This window comes from Chiloscyllium plagiosum, unplaced genomic scaffold (genome assembly GCF_037043375.1).
Source record: "Chiloscyllium plagiosum isolate Xiang-an unplaced genomic scaffold, Cpla_swu_hap1 HiC_scaffold_3, whole genome shotgun sequence".
NCBI lineage: Eukaryota > Metazoa > Chordata > Chondrichthyes > Orectolobiformes > Hemiscylliidae > Chiloscyllium > Chiloscyllium plagiosum.
In genome coordinates, this window is record NW_028270141.1 from 21433748 (window position 1) to 21449563 (window position 15816).

A 15816-nucleotide genomic window follows, 5' to 3' on the forward strand; every position below is an offset into this window, starting at 1 on the left:
TGGACTAAGCTTTCTGGGTTAGAGTGTCGGTCCAGATGGCTGTATGCAAGCCAATATTGACTCTCATAATGTTTGATCATCCTAGCTACAAATGTGTTGCTCATTAAAAGAATTCCTTTCAGTTCAACTGGGCGGTGGCATTGATGTAGGGTTACATGAGTTACATGTCACTTCTTGGACCTTCAGGAATTCTACTAAACTGTTAGATTGTGATAACCTTGTTTGCTGCTGGCCTGCAGGAAAAAAAAATGCAAACTCCAACAAGAAGAAACTTGAAAGGATGCAGAAAAGATTTACAAGCATGTTGCCAAGGTTGGAAGGTTTGCGCTATAAGGAGAGGCTGAAATGGCGGCGCTATTTTCCCTGGAGCATTGGAGACTGAGGAGTGACCTTGTAGAAGTTTATAAAATCATGAGGGGCATGGATAGGGTGAATAGTCGAGGTCTTTTCCCCAGGGGCAAAGGAGTCCAAAACTAGAGGGCATGGGGTTTAAAGTAAGAGGGAAAAGATTTAAAATGTACCTAACGGGCAACATTTTCATGCAGAAGGTGGTGCCTCTATGAAATGAGCTGCGATAGGAAGTGGTGGAAGAAGCTACAATTATAGCATTGGAAAACAATGTTAGATTAAATCTTATCTCATGCTTCCAATCTGTTGATCCACTTCACAATTAAAATAGTTCAGAAGTCAAGTGACAAAATGAGTATTTCTCGATTTGAATCATAGGACACCAGGTTAGAGTCCATCAGTTTATTTGAAATCACAAGCTTACAGAGTGCTGCTCCTTTGTCAGGTGGAGTCCACTTCATCTAACAAAGAAGCAATGTTCCAAAAGTTTGTGATTTCAAATAAACCTGTTGGCCTATAACCTGGTGTCATGTGACTTCTGACCTTGTCCACCCAAGTCCAACATTGGCACCTCCACATCTAGATTTGAGTGTCAGAAGGTTAATTATATTGGGAATATAGGCTAACAAAATTCAATCACAGTGGCTGCACATACTCATTCTGAACTGGATGTGAGCCACATCTCACCTTGTTTAAGATATCTTTTATTCCTTCAGTGTTAGACTCATTGTACATGCAAATCTGTAATTCAAGCCTATTTTATGAAATTATTTCGCAATTGTGTTGTGCATGTGTGGTCAATATGCTTGCAAACACCTTCCCTCTATCCTTATTGGTATTTGCAGCTTATATAACATCAGAATCACCTTTAATTTCTAGACCATTTTGTCTCTCACCATCTTTGGTCATCAACCTCCCTCTCCCCTTTAAAGTTCCTCAGCCTTTCTTTCTCCCCTCTCCCCAGTAAAATCCACAGCAAGTAAGTAGTTCCTTAGTGGTCATTTTTTTCCTGTAATTCTTTAAGGTTCATGCTGGTAAATGTTTTTTAAAAAAGCATTACGATAAAGCTCAAAATAAGTTGTACCCAGAATCTGCAATGTATTCTCTTGATATTCCTCATGATTTGAAGAAGATCAGCATGTGCTTTAAGCTGAACAAAGCAATTGAATCAGTAGAGCTGAATGAACTATATTGATTCGTCCTGAAAATATATGTACATGTTTAAAACCACATGTCATATGAGGATCAGCCAACTCAGTCAGAGCAGTGTTCTAGACTTGGGACCTTCTGGTCTATATTTACTAAGTGAACCATCAGAGGAGCTTAGAGTTCTGCTTTATACCTAAACTAAAAACTGCTGTGAATCTACATTGGAAACATTCAGGGAATCAATGTGAATGATGTGGGGACTTTTACTTTAAACACATAAAGTCACATCTGTTGACCTTGGTGTTGATTCAAGCTCTAAAGTTAAAAAATTCACTTTAGTTTCTTGGATTGCTAGGATTGCCATCCATCTGGTTTTAAGTGGACTGTCTGGGAATTTTACCACAAAAAACTGTTTTAAAAAAAAAGAGAATTCCATTTCTTCCACTTCGTTCTCTGTCTTATATTAAAGAGATTTTAATATAATTCATTGCAATCCTTAATAATTAAAGCGACTCAGATCTTAATCAATGATTGTCTGTCCTCTCTCAATCCTTTTGCCTCAATGAAATCTGCTCCCAGTCCAATTTTACTCTTGGTAAAGTTACCAGCTTTAATAACTTTCAGAGCACGGGTCTGACAGGTCATTTATTATCTCTTGGCTCTAGAAGCAACTCAGGGGCATCACAAAATATAAACCATGATAGATTTAACCCTGACAGCATACCATCCATTTAACAATTACAGACAGGGTCAAGCTTGGCAGTTGCTCAGTCCCCTGTTGCAGATAGGTACGTTTCGGCAGAAACAAGGAACAGTGGCTACATTACTAAATTCCTCTCACAACTTAGTCCGTCCCCCATGTTAGATCCCAGAAATCTCCTCCTCAAAGTACTTTGTTGTTTTGACTTTTGTGCTTGTACCAAAAAGTAAATACAGTAACATTTTCCAGAATTGTCTTTGATAGCTATCACTGTAAAACTCAAAGGAAATCAAAGGAAATGTAGCAGCTAATTGAAGCACATTACAGCGACCAGAAAAAAAAAAGGTCATTCAACTCAATTAATCTAATGTCGATGTTTATTTGTCACGACCTTCTTTGCAACCATCTTCAGCTAACTTTAATAGGAATGGTCTTCCATTCCTTCCTCCCTTAACTGTTTAACCTGTTTGTCCTTCAATGTATCAATGATGTTCACCTTAGCCATTCTAATCATTCACAGAGTAGAGGGGTCTTGTTTGAATACTTTATTGCAATTATTAGTGACTTATATTTATAATCACTTTTTTTGTACTCTCCCAAAAACAGAATGCTTTACCTATGTTTAGATTAGAATGGTGCTGGAAAAGCACAGCAGTTCAGGCAGCATCCGAGGAGGAATAAAATCAACGTTTCGGGCAAAAGCCCTTCATCAGGAATACAGGCAGAGGGCCTGAAGGGTGGAGAGATAAATGAGAGGAGGGTCGGGGTGGGGAAAAAGTAGCATAGAGTACAATAGGTGAGTGGGGGAGGGGATGAAGGTGATAGGTCGGGGGGGGTGGAGTGGATAGGTGGAAAAGAAGATAGGCAGGTAGGACAAGTCATGGGGACAGTGCTGAGCTGGAAGTTTGGAACTAGGGGGAGGTGGGGGAAGGGGAAATGAGGAAACTTTACCTATGTCTAGCCTATCAAACCTTTTAATAGCTGTAGGGACATTATCAGGTCACCCCTCAATCTCCTGCTTTGCAGAATCCATATAGATTAATTGCTGTCTGAACTATGATGATAAAGTTCACCCTAACAGACAGGAATGGAAATTTTAAACATATATAAAGTTTCTTTCCATTTTTAAATCTCAAAGATTGTGGTCTTTGTTCTCAAACGTACAATACTTGCCTTGGAGAAAGATGCAAAGTGATGTTAAAATGACTATTTTGCAGATGGTTAAAGAATCTGGGACAAACTCTCTCTCTATGGCCACAGTGATCTTTGTACTTGTCAATAGAGCAGTCATTCTTCAGTAGAAGGACGACTTCAAGTATTCTAATGATCCCTTTTGATGAGGGGCAGCGGAGTCTTGGATGGGTTGCAGTGGGGTCTTTGGGAACAGGTAAGGGGCGCTTGATGTCAAGCCAGAAATCAGAGCCAGATTTGTGCTCACCCTGGACAGGGCCTGTCTGGAGGCCATTTCAAATTCTGCACCTTCTGACTCCAGAAGTGGAAATGGCCACAACTAAGATTTAAGAGCAACATATTCAAAATCAAGTATGTCCTAGAAACTCTTTTCCCAGCTATCAAAGAAACTGTTGATTGAAACGTTTGGCAGACTCACACGGGTTGCTAAGAATCACCTGAGAAATGACAGCTCCAAGATCTCACTAGAGCAGTTGGAAACCGCTTCAGGATAATATTCCTGAAAGCAAAATAGAGAAATGACGTGTATTTAAAAATCAGTTTTCAAGACATCATTAAGAAAAGCTTCTTTTTCACTTCAGGAAACAGATTAAGGGGTGATGGCTTATTGCTGGACTGTTAATCTAGAGACTCAGTTAATTGTGCTGGGGACCCAAGTTTGAATCCCACCATGGCAGATGGTGGAATTGGAGTTCAAATTAAGAAAAATCTGGAATTAAGAGTCTAATGAAGACCATGAAACCATTGCCAATTGTTGTAAAAAGCCATCTTGATCACTAATGTCCTCCAGGGAAGGGAAATTGGTCATCCATACCCAGTCTGGCCTACATATGACTCGAGACCCACATAACTACCCTCTGGGCAATTAGGCTAGCAATAAATACTGAGGAGAAAGTGAGGTCTGCAGATGCTGGAGATCAGAGATGGAAATGTGTTGCTGGAAAAGCGCAGCAGGTCAGGCAGCATCTAGGGAACAGGAGAATCGACGTTTTGGGCATTAGCCCTTCTTCAGGAATGAAGAAGGGCTAATGCCCGAAACGTCGATTCTCCTGTTCCCTAGATGCTGCCTGACCTGCTGTGCTTTTCCAGCAACACATTTCCATCTCATAGCAATAAATACTGGCCTAATTAGCGATGCCCTCATCCAGTGAATGAAAAAAATTATATGTATGAAAATTGTGGGAGGTGGAATCTTGCTAGTTTGGGATCTAAGTTGCTTTAATGATGATAAAGGTTGATTGGAATTCCAGGGAGTCAGGCAGAAGAGACAGACAATGGGAATGATTTAACCAGTATGTTCACTTTAAAAATTCAGATCTAAATGTTGCCTTGTCATGAGCAAGATCTACCAAAAGGAAGGTAGAATCTCAACAATTGAAAATATTTCTCAAAGGAAAAAAGAATTAAGTCTGTAAAAATGAGAAGTGAGAAAAGTCTGTCAATAAATGTACAGAAACTGAATCATCAAACTATTTTCAAACATTTTGGCTACCATTTTTTCCAGGCAATCAATAGCACATTTGTGAAAAAAGGTTATCCAAAAATAGGACTTGTAAAATAATAAAAGCATTGAAAAGTTTCACATCAGGCCAATTAAACCTGTCTGTAAAATTACCTTGTATGTTTTGAGTATTGTCATAAGACTTTCAATTCAAAGACCCTACCCTCTCGCTCGGGATGATTTTAGTTGATGTTGCTCTCAGAACTTTCATTTTCTCAGCTGTGGGGAATTATCACCTACATGTGAGCCTGCAATTCCTAACTTGCCATAGTCTGAATGTGTGCCATGCTTAGAATCTGCAGAAAAAAATCAGTATTTTCTGAATGTAGCAACTGAAAACATGTTCTCCTTTTGCTAGAACGGTGCTTAGTATGTTTATTGTTTTTCCAAACTCTTTTTAAATGGTGGAGCATGAATTTTAAGATGATGTTTTGTGAAGAAACAATTATATGGTGATATAGAGTCATTACAGCACAGAAGGAGGCCAATCAATTCTCAGGTCAATGCCAGCTTTCTGGAGAGCAATCCAATCGGTTCCATTCCTCTAGTACCCTGCAAGTTTACTTCTGTCAAATGCCCACTCAATTTCCTTTTGAAATAATTGATCATCTGCACATCCAAATCCCCTAAGCATTGTGCCCATCAGAGGCAGCACGCCTCAGCTCATTACCGCTCTCTGTGTTAAAAAAAGATCTTCTGCACATTCCTACCCCTCATGTCCCCGTAACTCCCCCATCCAAGTAACGTTTGTCCAAAACCTTAAATTTGTGCCGCTATGCTCAACCGATGTTTCTTTGCCGACCTCATCTAAACATATTGTATAAGCATGTACAACTCTATTAGATGTCCTATCAATTTCCTTTGCCCCAAGTAAAACAATTCTAGTTTTTCCACCTGAACTGATTGCCAAAACACCTCAGCTCTGGAACCATTCCAGCAATATTCCTTTGCACCATCTCCAAATGTGGATGCAACAGAACAAAGATACAAAGAACAGTACAAGACAGGATCAAGCTCTTTGGCCCACCCTGACTGTACCATTACATGGTGTTTTTCTAAACTAAAAGCCTTTTGCCTCTTTATTGTGTGCATCTCTCTATTCCCTGCCTATTCATGCATCTGTCAAAATTCCTCTTTAACATTGCTATTGTATCCACCTCCTGGAATGAGCTGCCAGAGGAAGTGGCAGAGGCAGGTACAATTGTTGATGCTACTACTTGAGATATTTTCCTGTGCTTATTTTTCCATCAATGAGCCAGAAAGAAGCAGACAGAAGGGAAAAATAACAGCAGTTGGTCTTCATTGAGTCCTGAGAATTCTGAAGCCATCACACTAACTGCTCACCTTACCACTTCAATTTCCCATCCCACTCTGCCAAGATCATGCAAGTCCTGGGCCTCCTCCACTGCCAAATCCTAACCACCCAATGCCTGAAGGAAGAACGCCTCATCTTCTGCCTTGGGATCCTCCAACCATATAGAATCAGCATTGAATTCACCAGTTTCCTCATCTCCTCTACCTCTCCCACCCCCACCTCAGCCCCGATCCAATCTCCCAACTCAGTACAGCCCTCTTGAACCATTCCATCTGTCCATCTTCCTTCCCACCCATCTGCTCCACCCTCTCCTCTGACGTAACACCATCACCCCCCATCTGCATCTACCTATTGCGTTCTAGCTACCTACTCCCCAACCTCGCCCCTTCTATTTATCTCTCAGCCCCTTTCACCACATTCTGCACCCCCCCCAACAATCCTGATGAAGGGCCTATGCCTGAAATGTTGATTCTCCTGCTCCTTGGACGCTGCTAAACCTGCTGTGCTTTTCCAGCACCACACTTTTCAACTCTGACTCATCAGCAACTGCAGTCCTCACTTTCTTCACCATTTGGATGGCTAACTGGCACAGCAGAATGCCCTCCTGCTCTCGAGCCGATCCCATTTTTATTTCTGTTACTTTCATTTGTATTTACCCAAAGACTTACCTTTTTTTTCCATCCAATAGAAGAGATGTGATGCAGATAGGCATTATGCATAGGAAGGAAAACAACAAAAACATGCATTCTCCAGGAAAATTATGTTCAGAAATTTATGGATGAAGCTGAAAGAGACCCTGGAGTCTTGGTAAACAACAACCTGCATTTATATAGCAACCTTGAAGTAACACAACACCCCAAGGTATCACAACTGGAGATGAGATGTGGGTGTCGCTAGCTAGGTGAGCATTAAATATTCTTGAGAGGTGATGGCAAATTGCTGTCTTGAACTCTGGCTATCCTTGGAGTACAGCCACAGGACTTTTAAGAAGGGATTTCCAGGATTTTGATCCAGCGCCAGTTAAGAAATGATGATATAGTTCCATGTCAGGATGATGCGTGAATTAGAATGAAACTTGCAGGTGGTGATCTTCCAATATATCTGCTGCCCTTGTCCTTCTCAGTGGTAGAGGTTGTGGTTTTGGAAGGTACTGTCCAAGGAGCCTTGGTGAGTTATTGCAGTACACACTGCTGCTACTGTGCATTCGTGGTAAAGGGAGTGAATGTTGAAGGTGCTAGCTGTGGTGCCAATCCAGCAAGCTGCTTTGTCCTGGATGGTGTCGAGCTTCTTGTGCACTGATGAAGCTGAACCCATTCAGGCAGTGTTCCGTCAAGTTCATGATGTGTGCCTTGTCAATAGGGAACAGACATTCAGGAGGTGAATTGCTGACCACTGAATTCCAGACCACAGAATTCCGTGTCTGGCCTATTCTTGTAGCGAAAATTCTTATATGGCTGACCCAATTCAATTTCTGATCATGATAACAGCTGAATATTGATGGTTCATGATTCAATTGTGGTAATGCCATTGAATGTCAAGGAAAAATGGTTAGATTTCCTCTTATTAGAGCTGGTCATAGCCTGGCAGTTGTGTGGCATGCATGTTATTTATCACCAATCAATTCAATCTGGATATTGCCCAGATCTTACCGCATTGGGACATGGTCTGTTTCAGTACCTGAAGAGTCTCAAATGATATTAAACATTGTGCAAACATCAGCAAACATCTCCGCTCTGACGATGATGTACAGAAGATCATTTATGAAGGAGCTGAAGATGTTTGGGTACTGGACAGTGCAACCCTGAGGAAACCCTAGCAGAGATTCCTGAGGCAGAAGTGATCGACCTTCAACAACCTAAGTTCCTATTTGCTATATATAACCCTAACGAGCAGAGCTTCTTCACCCTGATTCACATTGACTCCAGTTTAGCTCCTCGATATCGAATCCAGACAAGTGCAGCCTTGATGTCAATTTTACCTTACCCCTGAAATTCAGCTCTGCTGTTTGCAGCATGGCAGACTAAAAGGTTAATCGTCAAAGAAACTAGAGCATTCGAGAAATCTAGCTAGAGATGTAAAAACACCAAGAGTTTCCTTGCATAGATATAAAGGAAAAAATAAGTATCATGAGTGTTGGTCTTCAAGAGACTGAGAATGATACATTATTATTAAGGTGATTACAACTAGGCACATGGAAAAATTCAATGTACTTGGTACAGCTCAGCATTGTTTGTGTTGGAAGTCCTGTTTAACCAATTTATTGGAATTCTTTGAAGTAACATACACCATGGCTAAAGGCTATGTTGATTTATCGTCCTTGAATTTTCAGAAAAGGCAGTTGACAAGGTTCAATTATAGCGATGCACAGTGCCTCTGGACTGCCTGCACACTGACAGCCCTGTGGAGGTGCACAGAGAATCCTGGACTGCCTGCACACTGACCCTGTGGAGGTGCACAGAGACCCCTGGACTGCCTGCTGCCTCTGCCTGCACACTGACCGCTCCGTGGAGGTGCACAGAGCCCCTGGACTGCCTACTGCCTCTGCCTGCACACTGACCACTCTGTGGAGGTGCATTTAGCCCTGGACTGCGTGCTGCTGTTGCCTGCACACTGACCGCCCTTTGGAGGTGCATAGAGACCCCTGGACTGCCCGCTGCTGCTGCTTTCACACTGATCGCCCTGTGGAGGTGCACAGAGACCCCTGGACTGCCTACTGCCTCTGCCTGCACAGACCGCCCTGTGGAGGTGCACAGAGACCCCTGGACTGCCTGCTACTGCCTGCACACTGACCGTCCTATGGAGGTGCACAGAGACCCCTGGACTGCCTGCTACTGCCTGCACACTGACCGTCCTATGGAGGTGCACAGAGACCCCTGGACTCTGCTGCTGCTTTCACACTGACCGCCTTGTGGAGGTGCACAGAGACCTCTGGACTGTCTGCTGCTGCTGCTTTCACACTGACCGCCCTGTGGAGGTGCACAGAGACCTCTGGACTGTCTGCTGCTGCTGCTTTCACACTGACCGCCCTGTGGAGGTGCACAGAGACCTCTGGACTGTCTGCTGCTGCTGCTGCCTGCACATTGACCGCCCTGTGGAGGTGCACAGAGACCTCTGGACTGTCTGCTGCTGCTGCTTTCACACTGACCGCCCTGTGGAGGTGCACAGAGACCTCTGGACTGTCTGCTGCTACTGCTTGCACACTGACCGCCCTGCGCTGAGGCCCCGCCCCCCGGGTGGATACTTGTTACTTCAGTCGCGCGACAGTGTGGACCTGGTAGACGGCACGCGACCTGCAGCGGGTGTTCGGGTTCCTGGCGCTGCAAACCAGGCAAAACTCGGCACCAAAAGTTGCTGCAGCCGCTCCTCCAAGCAAAGCAACCCCGCTCAAAATGTGGCCAGGTGACAGAGCAGCGGGAAGACCAGCCTTAGAACTGATGGGTAATGTGCACAACAGCAGGGACTGTTGCTAGTGATGAGGTTGGGTTTTGGGGTTTTTTTTGTAAAAAATTATCAGTATTTGGAATTATCTTGCAATCATTCCAAGAAAAGGGAAAGTGTTCTGGATAGGATCAGTTTTTTTTAAAGATTACTCCCCCATCATCCCTGCAGAATTGTTGAGTCATCTTTGAGTAACCATTTGAAACTGTTCCTCCAGCTGCCTTTAGTCACACTGGAAATGATTTTCTCGCAGATGGTCGGCATATAGTGGGGAGCTTGTGCGATATGAGTTCCCTCACATAAGGCGCTTTATGTGAGAAACTTGTAAAAGAAAAAAAGCACTTTTGAGTAGGTTGCCTGCAGTATTCTTCACGGCTCTTTCTGATGCCTGATTGTCTGTCTGTGCAGCTGGACAAAGCCAGGACAACAGTTTAAAAAGGCGGGCCAGACTTCCTGACGCCAGCCCGGAGAGCTCCCACCAACTCTGTGGCCGGCCAAGATTGTTTTCAGAACCTTATCTCGCCAACTAATTTCTCTCCTTCCACCCCCCAATGATCTTGTGACCGGAATGAAGTATAAGGGAAAGCCTTTGTGCTGAGTAAAGGTCGTTCCAGATCGGTGCACTTTAGAGAGGGTTTGGCAGTTGTGGCTTTGATCTGTGAAGTTTAAGAATATAATCATTAGCACTGTTGAAGAGGCAATGGGATGTTTCACGTAGGTGGCGATCGTGAGATCGAATGTGTTTCAGTCCCAGTTGAGTTTTGCATATGTGCTTTTATGATGCCCGAATCTGAGCATCTCCATAAATGTTGATTATTAACTCTATGTTGGTGGAAACGAGCATTCTGGTAGATTTTGCAGACCTGGCCTGTTGCAAGAAAAACTGCCGGGGGTAAGGGAAATGACCGACCCTCCCTGCGCAACGTGGTTTTAGAAATGCAAATAGTGCAGGTGCGCAGGACCCTAAAGGTGGCAAATTGAATGGCAATTCTTGAGCACCCACCCCCTCCCTCTTTTTAATGGGTCGGTGTGAGGGAGAGCGTTGCAGGCGCTGCCCGGGTTGCAGGCGGATGATTGACAGCGGCCGTCGCCATGGCAGCCGCCAGCAGCGGCGCCGCGCGGGCTGGCTGGAGGGGCCGCTGTGAGTGGGGTGACGTCATGGGGCTGGCGCCAGGCAGTCGGCGCGGGCTCGGGGGGTGGGGACCTGGGTCTCGCGGCCGCTGGCTGCTGTTGCCAGTGAATCAGCTGTCAGTCTCGGGTGGGGAGAGACAGAGAGCCAGCGGCCAGTGCGCACAGCACAGCTAGAACAAACAAGAAAAAAAACACGATGCAAATTAAAAAAAAACACGTCCTGGCTTCCAGATGTAGACGAGACTTTGAGAAGCTTTGCTTGCTTGCATTTGTCTTGTTTGTCTTTTAAAAAAGATGCAGATACCATAGTCCTGCAAACACAATGGGGTTGATGGGAGGGGGGATATCTGCAGTATTGCTTGTTTCATTAAGAATCTGCGCTGCTTTTTGTTTTAATTCGATCTCTTCCCCACACGTCTTCGGGATTTGGGAAAAGCATTCTGTCATTTCAAAAAAATGTGTTCCAGATAAGAGGTACCCTAACTAGATGTTTTTAAATGGTCATTGGATGGTCATTGGTCACTACGAGAAGTCCCCAAAACTAAAACTGTCTATTCCATTCCACTACAGAGTAATGCAGAGGGCGAAATGCAAATTCTGCTACTGAAGTCCTCCCGAATAAAGTGGATTGCTTTAGTTTATTAAACATTGATTATGTGTGTCATTCTAAATAAAATTGTTTTTTGTATAAAACCATTTAAGCATGGTTACCATGCATTCATTGTTGTCAGGGCTTCTGTCCTTCTGAGACCAATTCCTTACATTACATTGTATCGCAGTTTTTAAAATGTACGTCAAATGATACAAGGGATGAAACTGCATCACTTATCATATCAACATACAATGCAGCAGATGTGTTGAGACCGTGAAACGCAGCGATTGGTAGATTGCAGTGGTTTATATTACTACAGTGTCAAGGCATTGCGATGAATGGGGACAATGAACATACCATACTTTACATCAACAGTTAAAGTAAATCATTGCATCAGTTAACAATCAGATTTAAATACATGTGAATCACAATATTATGTACATAAAGCAGGCGATATGTATTTGAGTGGGGGAATTAGTTTAGAATAAAACAGGATTTGGGATTTAGGTATAGCCCTCAAAAAAAGCAGTTTACCACATTTGTCCATTGCATAAACGCATTCACTCAACATACTGTAGCAGAATTTGCAAAAACTAAATTCATTTAATTTATTCTTACAAAAGATTAAACTCGTTAAGGACCATACTTTTTTAAAAAAAAAACAATGTCGTATTGATACGTTTTGGCTTGATAGCAATTAATAATAACTGCATCACTTTACATGAGAAGTTAATTTCAGAGCAGATGTAGAGTACTTATCATCAATAAAACACTATCGGATTTGTTCGGTTAATGGTATCATTGCTGTGAAGCAATTTAAAGTTCAAATTATGTCCAAAACTCTTAATTTTCCGAGCCCAACAATAAATGAAGAGAAGTAGTGTTGTTTGGAAGGTTTGCAATACAGGCAGGTTTTGAGGTAGCTAATAGTCTTATTCTAAGTGTCTCCCTTTGGTAAAAGTTGATTTGTTACATTGTCAACGTTTTTACCAGCAATTTAGCAATTTTGAAGAGAGCTAAAGAATGATTTTGAGTTTACACATTGATACCTGAAAAAGTTGACACTTATTAATCACTATCTGTTATTAATGAAAACTCCAAATCTTATTAATTTACACATGACACTGAAAGTTCGGGGGAATTAAAATGTACCCATTGTGTGCTACCTTATCTGGATGTGATGAACATTTAGATAAACAGAAAAGAAACGCTATAACAGCATTCGTTTTGTGAAATAATGCATCCCAGAAAGGAAACGTACATTAATTGAATCCGATTTATAAGTTGTCAAATCCCTTCTCAATCTTGTTAAAGTATTTTTCCCCATTCCTCAGTGCCCTCACTCCACTCTTGTCGTGGTTTTATTGATCTGTAGAACATTTTGCTTTATACAGATTTGCTTCCTCGCACGGCTGGGAAAAAAAACGTATAAATCACTCGCTTTCTCAGCATGAACCATTCCAAGAGAGGACATTGTTCCTAAAGATGCCACAACAAAATCGCATCCCAAGTCGGTCCCTTTAAATGTCGCCTAGCTCGGATTTTTTTTAAATACAGAGCATCCAGGATCTTCCTCGTTACAGAGCCGCCTCCTGTGCAAAACTATTGGCAGAAGAAGACACGAATGGGAGGTGCTATTGAGGAAGAGAGGCCAGTTGCAATGCAAGGGCTGTGCAATTGACATTCCTGATCCAGCCAATGAGTGGTGGCAGGGGTGGAACATATTAAAGCCCGGAGTTCTGGTATAAAGCGAACTGGAAACGGACAGCGAGAGACAGAAAACATCGCCTGGACAGTAGTGGATCAGAAGCTGGAAAAGTGCAGCCGATCTCTTTTCCTTTTCTTCTCCCTTCCCTCCTCCCCCCCACCCCCCCCCTCCCAACCACCGCTGAATTTTATGAAGCGCATCTCAGAGGCAGGAGAAAGTGTGAAAGGTTCCGAGATGAAAGCTGTCAGCCCCATTCGATCATCCAGGAAACAAAGCGGCAGCGACGTTGTGCGGGGGCTCTCAGAGCAGAGTCTTGGCATTTCCAGAAGCAAAACGCCGGTGGAGGAGCCTCTCGGCCTCCTCTACAACATGAACGACTGTTACTCGAAACTGAAGGAGCTTGTCCCCAGCATCCCGCAGAACAAGAAAGTGAGCAAAATTGAAATCCTACAGCATGTTATCGACTACATCCTGGATTTGCAGATCGCCTTGGACACGCACCCTTCCATCGTTCTGCACCAGGGCCAGAATTCTCCCTCCAGGACGCCTCTGTCAACACTCAATACAGACGTTGCAATTCTATCCTTACAGGTATTGTGTCTCATACAGTCACATACACTGCACGGTTATCGCCAGGATAGTTTACATGTTTGTAAAATCGCGGCCAAACTGCACTTACACACACACACACATCCTCCAGAATTTATTTTCCTGGATGTTTAAATATGTTTCTGTATCAATCTTTTTCATACGTTTCTAAAACAAAAACTGCAATGTAGCATTTACGATTAGATTACAATGTCCTTTCTTTCTTATTTAGGCAGCTGAATTTCCAAAACAGTTGTTGACAGAAGACAGTAAGGCATTTTGTCGTTGATGGACTGGTGAGTGCAAATATGATATTTTAGTGTTTCTTTGCCTTTATATCCGCTCTAGCGTTAACCGAGTAAAGTCCGATTACAGAGAAACTACTTGAAATAATCAGTCGTTACGTATGTGAATCTGGGGAGACTAGTTTTAGAAATCAAACAATATGTGTTCTGAAAAAAGAGCCGAGCCGTTTTCGCTTTAATTTCTACATCGTGAGGTGAGGAGAGTGGATGTATTCAGCTGAAATTTGGCATTTCATACCGCAAACAAAATCTCAAAATTCATTTTTTTAAAGAAGGAAGCTTCCTTGACATTTTATTTTCCTTGTTGCTAAAGCAGAAGGGCCGTGATCACCCCCCCCCCCCAATAAGCTATACAACAGTAAGAACTAAACGCGATGGAAGAGGTCTTGTGCATGCAGAGAGATTTAGAGTTGGTTGCACGTGAGTGAGTTTTCAGAGGCGCTTTGTATAAGTGACGGGCTGCAGGCTGGGGGGGAACGGCTAGAATCTTGCAAAAATGCTGTTTGTGTAGCTTACTCTGTGGCGCCAGTCTGTCCGAAGAGCCAAGCTGTGTGTGACTAACACGCCCCTCTTTCTATTCAATGTTTTGCAGGTGTTCCTACATCACGAGGCCTGAGTTGATACAGTCCCAGGAGCGATTGCAGACAAGACAATCCGAGAGAACAAGCTTTGACTTTCTGTCTGTCCCTCCAACTGCTTTTATTTTCCATCCGGACTGATGGGTTATTTATAAACGGACTGAATACCCTTTCTTCATTTGGAAGGCAGTTGTTGTCTTTCTAGTTTAATTGTTAATAATATACCAGAAGAGGGAAGCGCAAGTATTAAAAAAAAACAAAACGCAAGGAAAAATCACGTTGTGGAGGAAGACTTTGCCTTCTGAAGGTGGAGCGTGGCCGAAGAAAAATCATGTTGTTGATTTTTTTAATTAATGTCAGAAATGTTATATTCTGACAAAGGAATGGCGCTGAGTTTGTGATAGACAACTTTGTGAACTCTGCTAATCAGAGAGTTGTGTCATAGTTGCAGAAATACACTTCTGCCACGTTGTAATGCTGTATCTAATTATGCTGAAACTTTTTATAAAAGTTAATATTGTAAATCATACTTTTTTATACAAAATAAATGGTCGCTTACTGAATGCGGAGTAACTTCATTATCCCTGGCACTGGGTGAGATTTGTAAATACGTGTTATACACCGTTGGACTGGGGTGGGGAATTAAACTGTGAGTAGTTTATGAATTTAAAAATTCGGAAAGAGTTCGTAGAAACCGTGGACACACCAGTATGCGAAGCAACTGCTTCTGTATGAGTGAAAATGTCTAGCCCAGAACTAATCAGATCAGTTGAAACCTCACAATGGGATTCGAACACATCGATGTTTGATATCATCGGTACAGACACTATAGGCCAAAGGCGCTCTATCCTGGTGTGCTCTATAAATACTGTAGTCAATGACATGAATTCAAAAGAAAAAACAGTGAGGACTACTCGCTCCCCAATATATTGACTTTGAATGTAGTGTTAAAATAATCTGTGGATTCGGTGCTCTGTAATTATTGAGCAGATTTTAAGATACATGACAAATTCAATGGTGATAATGGAAATTTACTTATAAGGTATAAATCTTGTACTTCACATAAGGCTGTGCAATTAACTAGGTGGTAAAGTTTTTAAAACCTAACTTACATTCTGTACTTTTGACAACATAGACATAGAGTTGAAGCAATACAACGCGCATTGTCTTATACAATAGTGTTACAAAATGGTGCATAACCTTTGATTCCTGTTCCATATGCCAACTATGGTAACCTCATTAACTGCGTGAATGTTTCGCTACTTTTTGTTC

General features: G+C 42.6%; 1 protein-coding gene across 1 annotated transcript; it reads left to right on the plus strand.

Moving 5' to 3' along the window:
* The first annotated feature begins 13173 nt into the window (after positions 1 to 13173).
* On the plus strand, positions 13174 to 15107 carry LOC122541463 (DNA-binding protein inhibitor ID-2). Its single transcript, XM_043678248.2, has 3 exons — positions 13174 to 13664; positions 13894 to 13957; positions 14559 to 15107. Exons 1-2 carry the CDS (start codon positions 13263 to 13265, stop codon positions 13948 to 13950), a joined length of 459 nt encoding a protein of 152 aa, XP_043534183.1. The 5' UTR covers positions 13174 to 13262; the 3' UTR covers positions 13951 to 13957; positions 14559 to 15107.
* Positions 15108 to 15816: the final 709 nt, after the last annotated feature.